Here is a 15,809-nt window from a genome sequence, read left to right as displayed (position 1 = left end):
TCATTCCAGTGACCCTCTTCCTCATCCCAGTGACTCTCTTCCTCATTCCAGTGAGACTCGTCCTCATCCCAGTGACCCTCTTCCTCATCCCAGCGACCCTCTTCCTCATCCCAGTGACCTTCTTCCTCATCCCAGTGACCCTCTTCCTCATCCCAGCAAGACTCTTCCTCATCCCAGCGACCCTCTTCCTCATCCCAGCGACCCTCTTCCTCATCCCAGCAAGACTCTTCCTCAGTGTTGCTCCACCTCCTAAAGGTTCTACCACCTTTTTAAATGGACGGAAATCAAATGGTCAAACACATGAACCTCTAAGGGACATTTCACATTCAAGTCACATCACAATGCCATTTATATGAGGGATTTTGCAGACTTAGGCATTGATAAATGTCACAGAACCAGCCACTCACAGATACCAAGCGGTACAAACATTCCTTATAAAGGGATAATGTGTCACACTGCAATCAATCAAGGAGCACCACAAACACCAGCCTTTTCATCAGTCAGTCAATACCTGAAAGTATCTCTGGTCAACCAGAGCCTGTTGATGGCTGTCTTTGCTGGGCTCATCTTTTTTCTCTGTGTCATCAGACTTTTTTTGACCAATAAGATCTTGTAATCTAAAGAAGGAAAATAAATATCAAGGTAATAAAAATGCTTCCTTACGCTGGGCCTGGTGGCGCAGGCCTTTAATCCCAGCACTCGGGAGGCAGAGGCAGGCGAATTTCTGAGTTTGAGGCCAGCCTGGTCTACAGAGTGAGTTCCAGGACAGCCAGGGCTATACAGAGAAACCCTGTCTCGAAAAAAAAAAATGCTTCCTTAACCTTTTAGTAGACTAAAATATTAATCCAGTGATACAGCTGGCCTACCCAAAACCTCTTATCTTTTTACTTTTATGTGTGCAAATTTTAAATATGCATGGATGTAAAATATAAGCCATACTGTCACTGGAAAAGTTCGTTCCTATAGGTCACAAGTTAGAAGTAATCTCTAAAGACATGAGGGATCTCCTAGACCAGAGTCACCCCTCAAGGCACAGGGCAGAGGAGAAGGAGAGAAGATGTCTCTTTGTGGAATGCTTCTATTGCTGTTGTTTTAAGATAGATTTGATCCTATTCAAGATAACATCAAATTCTACCCTGCGGTGCCTCTTACAAAACTGGAATAAGATTGACTGTCAGAGCCTTAAGGAGAAGATTCCCCACCCCACCCTATCAGGCCTGGCCAGAATGCCCACTAAGTGACTGGGAATCCTGGCCCCCAGAAGCAGTTTAAATTACAAACCATCACTCCACTCAAGACAGAAAATAGGCTAAGATGCCATATTGTTCTTTTACTTGAAGGATCACCCTGAATTGGCCCAATAGTGTAAAATATGGACCCCTATACTTCATAATAAAATATTAAGGAAACAGGAATCATTAATTCAATGATCAAATCCATCTAAGAACCCGATCTTGAGAGTAAGGAAGGGAATCCAACAAGTGGAAATTAGTCCAAGCTCTTAAGACGCACAGATGAAGCAGTCCCTCGTTACTCCATAATTCCACTCCCTCTCTCTCCTGATTCAGATTCCTCCCTGCACCATTCACAACTCTATGTGTTAGCAACGATGCTTCACTTTTCATTCCCATACACACCAGCGGCCAACCTCCTTATGTCTTTGAGGACTTACTCAAAGGGCTAGACAGGTCACATGGACTATGTTCCTGCAAAGGTTTCAAGATAGTCCATTCTTTTTTGGGCCAGCCCTCCTCCCAAGATTAAATGGAATGGGGTCATCCTAGACCATTCCAATATTCTAATTAATACACAGATGGTCTTTTTTACGGCTTCTCCAAGGAGATTTTCTATTGGACCATAGAACCTCTCTTTAACCTTCTTGCTGAAAGGGGATAAAGGATGACATAGAATAAAGTATAAATAAGCCAGACCAGAGTTGCTTATCCTGGTCATAGTCTAACAGGATGAATTCAAGTCCTAGGGCTAGAACAGATCCAACCAAGTCTGTCCTTCCCATTTCTCAAGACTCTAAAATAATTGAAGGCCTTCCTAGGAGTCAGGATATTATATGATTTGAATCTCAGGGGGTGGTGAATTGGCCACCCAACTCAACTTTCCCCTCTATGTAAGAGAGAAAGAAAGAGAGAGAGAGGAGGGAGGGGGAGAGAGAGAGAGAGAGAGAGAGAGAGAGAGAGATTGACTGATTGATTAGGGTGGCTGCCAGAGCTTGGTGAGGCACGCTGATGCTGGCACAAAGAATGATGCTGACTGTAATCCTGCTGAGTGCCCTGACTATGGCAACAGGGAAGTTGTATTGGACACATGTTCCTGACCCATCTTTGTTACATCCTTTGGTATGGTTAAGGCCAAAAGTACTTGTGACCTCTAATAATTCTCTCTCTCTGATTACACAGAGGTGAGCGTTGAGTGAGCAATCCCAGTGCTAGTGCTCCGCAGTTAAGGCCTTCTTTATGTTCAAAAGTTGCCTTTCAGAGATCCATTCAATCTAAGCATAGTCTTGGGTTTGAGTTTTCTTGAAACTCTCTGAGATGAGACATGGCCAATTGGAATTGCTCATGCTTTCTGTTGCTCGCCTTTAAAAGACACTGAGAAAATACAGTAACTGCTGACATGGTATTAGCCTGCAGCCCTCCATACCTGTCTCTTGCATCTTCTGTCTTTTCTATAATCACTCTTACTCCCTCAGTTGCAGTTTTCACGTTGACTGACCAGCTGGCTCTGGGAAATAAGCTTTTAAAGAGGCATTTAAAAGGGCTCATCCAGAAAACCAGATCTCCTTGGACTAATTACCCCTATACCTCTAATCAGACTTAAAAGCACCCCTTATCAGGGCCTAATCCTCTTTGAGGTACTACACAGCAGGCCATTTCTTACTGATGATATGGCGTTGGACCCAGAACTGGTCAAGTCATTTCCCATGTTTTCCAATTAGCAAAATTCTAGCAACTACTGTCAAGAACCTCAAGTTAGGCTTTCTCAAGAACAGCAGCAGAGACTCCAGCACTTCTACTCTGGGGACTTAGTTAAAACTCCTCATTAAAATGGACATCTCACTCACCCACTGTGGAAGGGCCCACATCCTATTAGTCTATCCTTACCTACAGCATCATGAACAGCAAAACTGGATGCATCAACTCACCACACTACTCTCAAACCTAAACTACTTTTCCTGATTCTCCTAATCTATCAGTGGATCCTGAGACCAAGGCCAACTCTCATGAGCCACTGTGGACCTTAAGCTGCTCTTTAAACAACTGTCTTCCAACAAAAGATAAGTTCATACGTGTGCAAAGCAGCAGCATGTATAGGTCCCACTGTTGCTGTAGCTTTTAGTTTATATCTCACTCGTCTTGTGTCTACCTTACTTTGTGGTGTAACTTTTCCCATAATTCAGGGTGACCCCTTAAATCACTCTGCTTTACTTCCAGATGATTTTTTTGACTACTCCAATACCGACCCTCCCCATATTCCAATGTCCTACCCAGGAACCCAATTTCTTTGACCCAAGTTCACAGACCTTGGAAAATATAGGGCTTTCATCTTCCTCCAAAAAATGGACGTTTCCTCATTATTGGATTTGAATCAAATTCAGGACTGCCCCAATTTTTAGAGTGGGAGGGAACTACTCTAGATCTTTATAAAGGGGACCATTTTTCAGGGATATCTGGAACTTCAATCAATAAAGCAATACCTTTTAGGAATCCCTTTAATATAACCAAAATAAAATATCTAGTCTTTTCTCTTCAGCTACGGGAGAAACAAGAGACAATACTTATTAGACAGCAGTCTCATTACTGTGTTGCTATTAATAATATTCCACCAGAGGCCTCTAAAGATAGGGCAAAGGTATGCAAGGTCCACTGTGATACCACTCATTACTCTCCTCCCCACCAAATTCCCTACCCAATAGCTGATGATGGATTATTGAATCCCCAGTAACTAAAAACTCTCAACTTATTGGAATGATACGGTGGACCCACATCCCAGTGAGTACTAATACCATCCTTAGGCCTGGAAAACTCTGGGAACTGTTATGGTACACTCAGACTTCATCCTACATGGGAGTTATTTTTACTGGATCAACCCTACACTGGGACATTTTTATATTTGGGGCCCATATTCATTACCCTAACTGTACTCAAACACTTCAATGGAGCCAACATTCTGGGTAGATTTCTCAGAACTGAATGACAATCCAAAAGAAAGTAGATCGTTTTTTATAAACTAGGAACTAGATTCATGGGACAAATTGAATGAGCCACAACAGAGAGGAGACATTCTCTAGAAAAAGAATAGGACACAGAGTAGAGTTACTATCACAGGAGGAAAGTGAAGTATGGGAGATGCTGCCAGAAGAAAATTCTAACCCAATAGATTGGCTAACTTAAACTAGGCAGGCCTTACAAAACTACTTTCTAACCCAAAGCTGGGAGGGCCTGTACCCTAACTCAACAGAGACTATGAATTATGCTGATGCAGATGGAATCATAATTAGCTATGGGACAATGGCCAACCATCCTTAATGCAGAACCACATGCCAAAAAACTATAGAAAAAGCCACAGGGAACTAAGCTCTAGAAAATAATTACTACTAAATTCAACACGAGTCATTGTGCTCTAACTGCCTAGGTTCCTAGATTAAATAAATCTGCAAAATCTCCTATTGTACAACTGACTGGACTAATGGGGAACTGAAGAGGCCATTCACATCATGCCCACTGGACAGAGATGGGCAACCTCCAAAATGAGCTTCAGTGGGACTTTATTTCTCTCTACCTGTGAACAAAAAGGTGGTATCTGGCTATGTCCCTAAAAGAAATGGAATTCTGATTGCTCCCATGTCTGGCGCTTAGGAATAATGTTTGGTACATGGGTAATGCTTGGTGGGGGTGTACCCATAAGGAAACTGCAACATGACCAGACTTCTCCTATAGACAGCAAAGCACATACTCCCTCACACTGGAATTTGGTGCAATACCAAAGAAATAAAACAGACCTACTTATAACTTAGGATAACCTTGATGTTAAAGAAACATCATCCCTAGAGCTAACTGTAAATACACCCTGCGACATTAAAATCATGAATATACAATGGCCTAAGACTCAGATTTGGCAAATAATAAGGCAATCAAATTTCTCAAAGAAGCCAATAGGACAGTCCATAAGATACACTTAACAGTGGACAAGGAAGGAAATGACATCCTTAGCTTGTTATCACCTATGACCAACCATTCCAAGGTTCTGTGGCTGGCTATCATTCATATTTCCCTCATCAATGACCTTTCCTGAGATGCAACAGACACTCCTAACCACCTTCATTATAATGCCCTTAATCTCATTTAATACCAAGAACATAGGACAATGAAAGAAAGCTATCACCATGTGGAACTAAAACGACAGGCCAACCCAGCACCACACAGACCTTTCTGTTACGGGCTCCTAAACAGGCCCCTCTGGAGAGACCCTGACTACTACTCTGTCAGCTGACGAATCATCAACCCAACCCCCCCACAGCAGTTAGGGTTACCTCCTGAGAAGGGCTGATGAAAGAAAGGAGGAGTTAGGTAGTTCACTTGTTAGGTAGAGAGTAAGAGAAGAGACCAGGATAATGTTAACTCCACATATCCTAAAATAGATATTGAATATCGTAAAGGAGGGGCCAGGGCCGAAAAACTAACCTCCTATTCCAGCGTGGCCTACCTCAGAGAGTGGGTACTTGTAGAGAGAGACGTGTATAGAAGAAAGTGGAAGGCATGTGGACAAGGTCTTGCTACCTTGTGGATCCAGAGCCCCAACTAATCAAAATAACTTCCCTGCCTGAGTTCTGAAGCCCACCACCTAATCCCTGAGCTGGAAAAAAAAACATTAGAGATTTCCAGTTAAACTGGTAATGAAGGTACTGATTAAATCAATATAAAAAACTCTGCCAAAGATAACTTGCAAACTCCGGGGCCTATCCTTTCAGAGGAATCTGTTCTTACCTGCTATTTTTGCTTTGATTTAAACATTAGCTATACTACACTTTGGATCCTTTATTGCCCTTTAATTATTTAACTGGTAAAAAAAGACTTCGACAGCCACACACCATGTAATGCTTGTGGTGCCTCTGCCCACCACACTATCCTGCTTGCCACTATTAATATAGTATTCATGTTCTATCGAAATTGCCTTTTCTATTCCTTCATGATCCTTCTCCCTTATGTCATCTCAATGAGGTCTATTTTGCAACCTCAGTGTTTGGAACGCCACACAGATACTAGGAAGTACCGCTGTGCAGACAAAACACAGCAACAATAGGGATATTCGCTGACTAAGCCTTTCCAAACCTTTCCCTAGAACTTGCCTAGTTTTTCTCCCCACACTTAAGTAGATAAGACAATAAATCCCTCCTTGTTTTTGTTTGCCTTTTCAGTTGTGATAATAGTGCTTTCATAGGGAGGAGAAAGAGCAGCTATCACTGGAAAACTGAAATATGTATACCAATAACACAAATGAATTGATTGATCTATTTAATGCATATACTAACAATTTTCAAAATAATCCCAAAGCTTCACAAATTTCTCAAGTCCTTGTCGTTTGAATTAATGGATATACTAGATAATCTTATGGAAGCGCCATCACTACTTAAGATCATCATTTTAAAATGCCTGAGACCTAACTTCTTAAAGCAGGAGGAGGTGTTGGATAGGATTGGTTCACTATGTGCTTTCTGGTACTTTTAGTTTTTAAGTGACAAAACTTACTAAACATTTTAGATCATGCTAGAGAACCACCTCAGTGCTAGAGCCTTTATCTTACCATGCTTAAAGCTCTGGGTTCGATCTCTAACACAAAAATTATCATAAAACTTCACATTGTAACTTAGCTACAATAAAAATAAAGGATCTGTTACCCATAATTTGTTTCTCCTACAATTTTTCCATTTCTAAAGGTAATTTTCATCAAAATCATTTTTTTCTTTTCTTCCTATACTTTTTTCCCATTCAACTGAAGTAGAAATAAGACCAAGTCCAGGCCTAGAAAAATCAGATGTTATACACTTTGTCTCATATGCAGTTCCTAACATCAAATATGTTGTGTATTTAACTTGGAAACTAAGTGAAGCCAGCAAGCTAGAAAGGGTTTTTGAAGGTGACACAGTAAGGGCAGAGGACAGTAGGAGGACAGTAAGTCATAGGTGAAACACCAGTAAGATGGTGGGAGAGTGCGGCATACAGGCTTAACCAGGAAGAGGTGCACAGTATGGGGTACCTAGGAGGTAGACAAGAGGGCTGACCCAAGGAAGGGATACATAAAAAACCATATGTCTACTATCTTACAACTCAATTTTTAAAATTGGAGAGACAAAAAAATATATGTGAAATAAAAGAAGAGGGGAATTACTGGTTGTTAAAGGGTTAAGCAAGCATGGGTTAGGGTTAGGGGATTAACAAGAGAACAAGTTAACCAAAACTAAAGATATAGGAAAAAGTCTACGGAAGTCCACTGGCTAAGAAGCTGGTTTGAAATTACAATTTTAAAAAAATACCTCTTTAATGGGAATCACCTGCTTGGGTGGATAGTGCCACTGCCAGAATACACGGGTAAGACATGGACACTTCCTAGGAATCAATGGTCAGGGAGGCCCCAGAGGTCTCCAAGCCAACTCAGGCTGTTCTCATTGCCCCTGGCTACCCACCACACAACATTACAAGGCTCTAAAGACACTATTGCTGAAGACACCATACAGAAATAAATCTCAGACAAACCGGGAAACTAACTAATGCGGCCAGCTTTCAGAGTGCCTGGAGGTGCTCTGCAGGCTGCTGGAAAGGAATCAATGATCCTGAGCAGCTGGGCCTTAAAGCTGCAGCACTGACCTACCACGCAAGAGACACCTGCTGGTCTAACTGGCCTGGGACAACAGCTTTCTGGTTGGATTCGAGGCCTGTTCCACAAGAGGGAATTGAACGCCTGGTACTTCACCCTGGTCAAACGTTCATGACTCAGAAGCTCAGAGGCCTTAGGGTCGAAGCTGCCACTACTATTCTGATAAATGATCTTGCTATCAAAATGCTGCCTAAGTACCCCTGTTTCTACCTACAAACCTGGAGTGCTCTCATCTTTGATCAAGGTAGCTTCTTTCAACAGTGGGGCAGCAATCAGTGCAGAGAAACAGAACTGGCCACAGAGCTGAGAGGACGACAATATTGTGTGGCGCTCAGCTCTATCACCACCCTCCACCCACAAAGCTCCAGGAACAAGGCAGAAAGAACAGAAAACCCAGATGATGGGCAGAGGCCTATGAAATTCTGCATTCTGAACATGACATGGCAATCATAATCATGGACTCACATCACCTGTGGTTATAAAATTAAGCCAGATGAGATTCCAACACAGACAAGAGGACCTCCAGGGTCCACCTTGCAGTGAAACTATGGTTCTGGGAATGAGTCATTCCTTTTGAGGACACCCTCAAGGTCCCCATGCTTTGGTAGAGTACCAAACCCATGCACGTACCAGTAGCACCAACTGGACTTGGCAGGTTATTTAAAATAAATAAATAAATAAATACATACATACATACATAAATAACAAAGCTTGGCGGTGCTGGCATTCGCCTTTAATCCCAGCACTTGGGAGGCAGAGGCAGATGGATTTCTGGTCTACAGAGTGAGTTCCAGGACAGCCAGGGCTACACAGAGAAACCCTGTCTCGGAAAAAAAAAATAACAAAGCTGTTTGGGGGAATATGTTAGGGCAAAGGAAAGTTGTAGAGGGGAAATTATATATATATATGATATACATATCATATATGCATGAAATTCTCAAATATATATATATATATATATATATATATATAAACAAAGTCAAATCCAATTTGTTTTTAAACTGTTAGAATCAGAAATATCCCCTTTTCCATTGTTTACTTTGAGTTTGTTTTTGTGCTCCTCCTGTCCATCCTTCACAGAGCTGGGATTTATAGGTTGATGCTACCGTGTTTAGTTCAAAATGACTTCTAATGTCACATCCCCACTCAGCCTGGCAAGTCCAAAACAAGGATAATACACAGCAGCTGATAACTATAAAAGCAAATAATAAAACATAAGACCTAACTATAAGCAGAAAGTCTGACAAAATGTAATTACTTTATGTTTCTCTTAAGGGCTTTTTCCAGTTTCTTCACTTGCTGTTTATAAAGTCTTAATTCGTGTTCTGTGGGCCTGTAGAGGAGACATCATGATGAATACATTAAATGTATCAAAGAGATAAAAACACATACCAAACAATAAATAAAAACTTATCATGGTATCAATAAACATTAAATTATTTTGAATTAAACTTTATGTGTTCGGGTGTTGTGTCTGCAGATCTATCTGCGTATCACTTGTGTGCCTGGTGCCTGTGAACGCCAGAGGCAGCACTGAATCCTCTGGAACTGGAGTCCAGATGCTTGTGAGCCACCATGTGAGTGCTCATCTGCTGAGCCGTCTCTCCAGCCCCTTATTAAATCTTTTACTCTTCGGTGTTTAGTAGGCATTTTGATTTCATTCTGTATAATTCCTTAAAGTTACTAATCACTTCTGAGGTGATATGTAACTTGCTATGGTATACCCATCTATCACCCAGTTTGTTTATATTTGGATATTAATGTATCTAAATCCTTTTTACACTAAAACTTGTTTTCTTCTGTCCTGGTTGGCTTTTGTCAACTTGACACAAACCTAGACATATCTGGGAAGATGAAATCTTTTTGTTTCTTTGAGACAGTTTCTCTGTGCAGCCCTGGCTGCTCTAGAACTTGCTCTGTAGACCAGGCTGACCTTGAACTCAGAGATCCACCTGCCTCTGACTAAAGGCAGTGTACCACTGCATTGGAAAAACAAGCAAACAAACAGCACCTCAATAAAACTGGCCCACGGGCAAGACTCTGCAGCACTGTCCTGATTGATGATTACGTGGGAGGGCCCAGCCCACACCTGAGCCCAAGGTCCTAAAAAGCAGTCTGAGCAAGCCAGGAGGAACAAAGCAGTCACCAGGTAATTCCACGGCCTCTGCTTCAGTTCCTGCCCCAAGGCTCTTACCCTGCCTTTCTTGGACAGTGGACTCTCACCTGTAAGGTGAAATCAACCCTTCCCTCCCCAGCGTGCTTTTGGCCATGTATGAGCTTTATCCTGGCCAGAGAAACCCTAACTATGATACCTCACTAACGTCACTCCTGCCTCTCACACAGCAGGTTACTGCTGTCCTGAACTTATGATTTCCAAACATGCTTTAAGTTCTTACTCCATCCTTCTGTGGTTCACAGGAAGTTCTCAGACTTTATGCTGTGAGGCCGCCGCATAACCTTTTATCATTAAATTGTAAGTCTTTCAGAGCAGGGGGTTTGTTTTGGTCATTGTTTTATCCCAAAACATGGGATAATTTCTGACTTACAATCAAAGGTATTGAGTAACATTAAAGTTTTATCAGTGTTCACCCAGGTAGCACACCGCCAGCAAGTAGCATTGTCTTTTTATAATCATGCTGCCTGTTTTCTGTAACTGAAACTGACCTTTTTTGCTCCTATAACCACAGGGTTAAGAAAAAAACAGCTAAAAGTAATATTGGAATGAGAAACTCACTGAAATTGAATGTGTTATAGAAAGTAATCATAGAATATACATTGCAAAATCATTAAGTTACTAAAATTCAAATGTTTTTACCTCAAAAATAGTAAGCATTTAAAGTAACTGATGTTAATTAGTTTGATATAAGTATTCCACACTATATTCCTAAATCACATAACTTTGTATCCCGTGACAACTACAACTTGTCAATTTTTAATTTTAAAAATTAAAATTAAAAATGTTATGTGAAGTTATAAAAAGAAACAAGAAATACTGTGATCCATTTATACAATATCTAAGAAAGACAAAACACATCAGAGATTTCTGAGGTAAAGATAAGGATGTGAGGATAAAGCTACATAAACACAAAGAAAATCCTGGGGAGAATTTCCTCAGTGGTGACCATTCACAGGGGTCAATATATATCAACGCTTTCAAACTGTGTATAATAACTGTGCATCAACCATACATGACTGTAGCTAGCTTTATGTATGTTTTTGTGTGGATATGAGCAGGTGCATGTTTGCATACAAGTACACGTGCACATGTGTGTGAATATGTGTGAAGACCGGAGATGGCATCGGGGATCATTTTCATTGCTGTCTATCTCAGTTTTGAGATATGTTTTCTCACTGGACATAGCGTCCATCAACTGGCTAGGCTGGCTGGCCAGCCAGTGAGCTCCAGGAATCTGCCAGTCTTCACTCCTGCACCCAATGCTGCAGCTACAGGTACACGCTGCGACAATTTGCCTTTTCACAAGAGTGCTAAAGATCTGACCTCAAGCTCTCACATGCTTGCACAGCAGACAGTTTTCCAAATGAGGCCTCACTACAGCTAATTTTAAAAGAAAAACTAAACACAGACTGAACCTGGGCTTGGAGAGACAGCTAAGTCTGGTACAGTGGCATGCAAACATGGAGACCTGAGTTCAAACCCAAGAATCTACTAAAAAGGCATGAAGGCACACACGTATAGTCCCCGCACTGGGAATGGGGTGATCCCACAGGCAGATCCCTAGGGCTCATTGGCAAGGCAACCTAGTCTAATGAACAAGCTCCCAGCAGGTCTCAAGGAGTTATCCTGTCTCATAAAGCAAGGTAGGCAGCTCAGGAGTGACCCCTGATGCAGGAGCACAGATGTGCACATCCACATATGAACACAAACACAGAACACAGAACCCTGGATCTCCTCAAGGGTCTTAGCCAATTTTATCCTCAACATGGATTCATGTTTTCTCACTCCCCTTGCTTCCCTATGGATTCTTCCTGCGGTCACCATTTGCCATGACATAGAACCAGTCAAAGGGAGCACAGGAGGGTCAGATGCTCGGGTTCAGTTCTGGAGAAAGGGGCAGGGAATGACTCGTCTGACATTCTAAGAGTTTATCTCACCTGTTTTCCAGATCTTTCTGGAGGCTCAGCTTCTCACCTACCAGCACGTCGATCCTGGACCTGGATTCCTTGAGTTGCTTCTGTAACGACTGCAATGCATTTCACAATAAAATAAGGAACTCTCATATGAGATTATTTTGCTTTATGAAATGGTATTTGTCAGTGCTCTGGTCTCCATACCATCAGAACGCCTTTATAATTTGGTGAGGCACCCAGGTTTGTGTAGTCTTTTTCTTCTGACTGACTGTCTTCCTCAAACTGCCTGTGGGAAGACAAACACACTGCATCTTGTGGAACTCTCTCCTCAAATAGAACATGTAGCTAGCAAAACTGAAGCCAACTCAAGAGCTTAATAAATTAAACATGGAAATCCCAGGTTCCCACTTGTTCTACAAAGAATAGTATCACATCACAGCAACTATCTAATCTTAGAGCGGTCTGCTTACTAACTCTTAGAATGTGAGGACCAGAAAACTTTGTCACAGGACACAAGAGGGGATGAAAAATACTTGAAGGAACAAACAAAATACAAATGGAACATTTCCTGGTCTTTTTAAAAATACAATGTACACATACTGTTTATTCCTCTTAGTACTTTCAAGTCTTAATAAAAAGTCTAAAGAAAAACTGTAGCACGTAAGTGGCTAACAATGCAATGCACAGCACCTCATTTACCCTGAGCTTCAAACTTCTGAGATTGCTACAGAAACCTAATGCATAATTATAAAAATAATATAAAAATAAAAATAATATTATTTATACCTTTGTATATGAAGTTTTCTAAGTTTACATTCATAGTAATCAATTAGACAAAGCAATCTAGAAAACAAAAAATATGTTGTTAGTTTCAAAAGGTACTATTTACTATAATATTTACATTATTTCAAATTACAAAGATAAAAATACAGACTGGGGATGGAGAGATGGCTTAGCAGAGAGCATACTGCAGGGCTAGAGAGACTTGCTGCTCTTTCAGAGGACACAGGTTTGATTTCTTTTCTTCTTTTTTTTTTTATTTTTTTTTTATTTTTTTGGTTTTTCAACACAGGGTTTCTCTGTATAGCCCTGGCTGTCCTGGAACTCACTCTGTAGACCAGGCTGGTCTCGAACTCAGAAATCTGCCTGCCTCTGCCTCCCAAGAACTGGGATTAAAGGCGTGAGCCACCACACCCAGCCAGGTTTGATTTCTAACCTACACAGTGGCTCACAATCATCTGTAACTCTAGTCCTAAAGGATCCATTGCTTGCTTCTGGACTCCACAGGCACAGGCTCACATGTGGTACATACACGTACATATAGGCAAAACACTCATACACAGAAAATATATTTTAATTATTTTCTTTAAGACTTATTTATGTGGGGGCTGGTGAGATGGCTCAGCGGGTAAGAGCACCGACTGCTCTTACAAAGGTGCAGAGTTCAAATCCCAGCAACCACATGGTGGCTCACAACCATCCTTAACAAGATCTTACTCCCTCTTCTGGAGTGTCTGAAGACAGCTACAGTGTACTTACATATAATAAATAAGTAAGATTTATATCTTTAAAAAAAAAAAAGACTTATTTATGTGTGTATGTACAGCTTGTGTTCAAGTGTCGGGGAAGGCCAGGAGGAGGCATCTGACCCCCTGGAGTTACAGGCAACTGTGAGCCACCACGTGGGTGCTGGGAATAGAGCCCTGGTTCTCTGCACTAGTACCTAGTACTCCCAACCTCTGAGCCACCCCTCCAGGCCGAAACATTTTTTTAAAGTATATACTACTCTTGCAGAAGACCCAAGTTCAGTTCTCAGTACACATAGGGTAGTACAAAGCCACCTGTAACTCCAGCCCTGGAGGTTTCCAAAGGCTCTGGAAGCACATATACCCACATACATGCATACATACACATTACTCGAAATCTTTAGCATAGATTGTCTGGCAAACTTAAAATTTTTTAGTAATTCTTGCCAGAAACAAGTATTGTGTGTGTATGTATATATTTTTTCCTTTAATATATTTATAAGCATGTCTCACTTCATTAAATACATATTCTTCCTGTCCCAACAATCCTACCTCTCGCAATCTCCCTCAGAAATATCTTCTCAAGGCTCAGTGGTTAAGGAACTTGCTTCTCTTACTTGGGACCTGAATTTGATTCCAGCACACCATATGGCAGCTCACAACTGTCTGGAATTCTAGTTTCAGGGGGATCCAACACCTTCTACTAATCTCTGCATACATATATGTGTATATACACATACACACACATACCCACTCAGGCATGTGCACATACTTGCACACACACAAAACTGATAAGTATTTTTTGTTTATTTTGGGTTTTCTTTTTTGAGATAGGTTCTCACTGTATGGCCCTGGCAGGCCTAGAACACAGATCTATCTACATGCTTCTCCCATCCATAGTTAATATTTTAAAATAAATGTCTAAACCCATTCCCCAAGGAGTTGGAGAGATGGTTCAGAGGTTAAGAGCACTGGTTGCTCTTTCAGAGGACACAGGTTTTATTCCCAGTACCCACAGGATGGCCTACAATTATCTATAACTCCAGTTCCAGGGGTGTCTGACATCCTTTTCTGGTCACTGCAGGCACATGATGCATATAAATACATGCAGGCACAACACCTGTACATATAAAGTTTAATAAATTAATTCCTCAAAATACTCTTAAAAATTATATTCACACACATGCATGCATAATACTAATGTACACACACACATACATATACACAAAATGATGAACTAGAAAAAGAGGGGGAAAGGAGATTTCTGAAGCAAAAGATCTAACCACACTCAAGAAAAAAATTAGCTGAAAACAATCCACCCAGTTCCATTATCATCTTATGTACTAGGCATTACTGTTTATCCAAGACTGAATGAGGGACCCTTCTGCAAAGATGGGCAAACACTCTGTTTTGAGTGACAATGCGCTCTTTCTCCTCTTTGGCAAGTCTGTGGATCTCCTTTTGCAAAGAAGCAATGGTCTCCTCTTGCTCCATTCGGTTTTTCTTATAGTGCTGGCATTTCATCTGTGAGGACATTGTAAAAGCACGATTTATGATCAGACATGTAGGACATGCTGTTTCCTTATACCTGTGTCACCATCTCCACGGAGCTATTCAGTAAGTAGCATCAAGCCTGCTCAAAATTGATGCAAGGAATATTACTACGTCACAAATGTGAAAACATGTAAAATAAGAGAACTATGTTGACTGCATGCATTCAAGGTTAAATAATCAGTAAGGGTTTTAAGAATCTAAGAATCTATATGAAGGGGCTGGAGAGATTGCTTAGCGGTTAAGAGCACTGGCTGCTCTTCCGGAGGTCCTGAGTTCAATTCCCAGCAACCATATGGTGGCTCACAACCATCCGTAATGGAATCTGATGCCCTCTTCTGGTGTTTCTGAAGACAGCGACAGTGTACTCATATACAAAAATAACTTTTAAAAAAAGAATCTATATAAAGCCAATATAATTTATTTTAATAGATTTATGAGACCAGGTCTCTATGTAGTCCAGGCTGGCTTCCATCTTGCATACTAATATATCAGCCTCTAATTGCTAGGGTTTTGTGTGCACTACTCTGCCTAACTTATATCTAGGTTTAGATAAAAAAATAATAATCAGGAAGAGACATATATTAAAAATATTTTTAAAGATCCCCAAAAGAAAATTTAAAAATGTCAAATGATCTATAGATCACAAATGATGTAGTCAGTTGAGACATGCAGGCAAAGAGGGAAGACTATAAATACAGACTAGGTCCATAACCAGGAATAAACAGTATGTACCTTAGAATTATAAAAAAG

At 41.0% G+C, this 15,809-nt stretch overlaps 1 protein-coding gene across 5 annotated transcripts in view; it reads right to left on the bottom strand.

The window, feature by feature from the left end:
* The window catches only part of Cep70 (centrosomal protein 70), a 51,893-nt gene that overhangs the window by 12,330 nt on the left and 23,754 nt on the right, over positions 1-15,809 (bottom strand). For all 5 annotated transcript variants that reach the window (XM_021206574.2, XM_029543727.1, XM_029543728.1 and 2 more), the window contains 6 exons: positions 14,860-15,029; positions 12,766-12,822; positions 12,184-12,265; positions 12,004-12,092; positions 9,149-9,223; positions 512-617 (listed from right to left, as the gene is read on the bottom strand). In XM_021206574.2, coding sequence (XP_021062233.1) covers positions 512-617; positions 9,149-9,223; positions 12,004-12,092; positions 12,184-12,265; positions 12,766-12,822; positions 14,860-15,029 — 579 coding nt within the window. The remainder of the gene's footprint in view (positions 1-511; positions 618-9,148; positions 9,224-12,003; positions 12,093-12,183; positions 12,266-12,765; positions 12,823-14,859; positions 15,030-15,809) is intronic.

The sequence above is a fragment of the Mus pahari genome, chromosome 10, assembly GCF_900095145.1.
Source record: "Mus pahari chromosome 10, PAHARI_EIJ_v1.1, whole genome shotgun sequence".
NCBI classification, from domain to species: Eukaryota; Metazoa; Chordata; class Mammalia; order Rodentia; family Muridae; genus Mus; species Mus pahari.
Note: the sequence above shows the minus strand (reverse complement) of the source record. Positions and strands in the feature narration are given on the sequence as shown.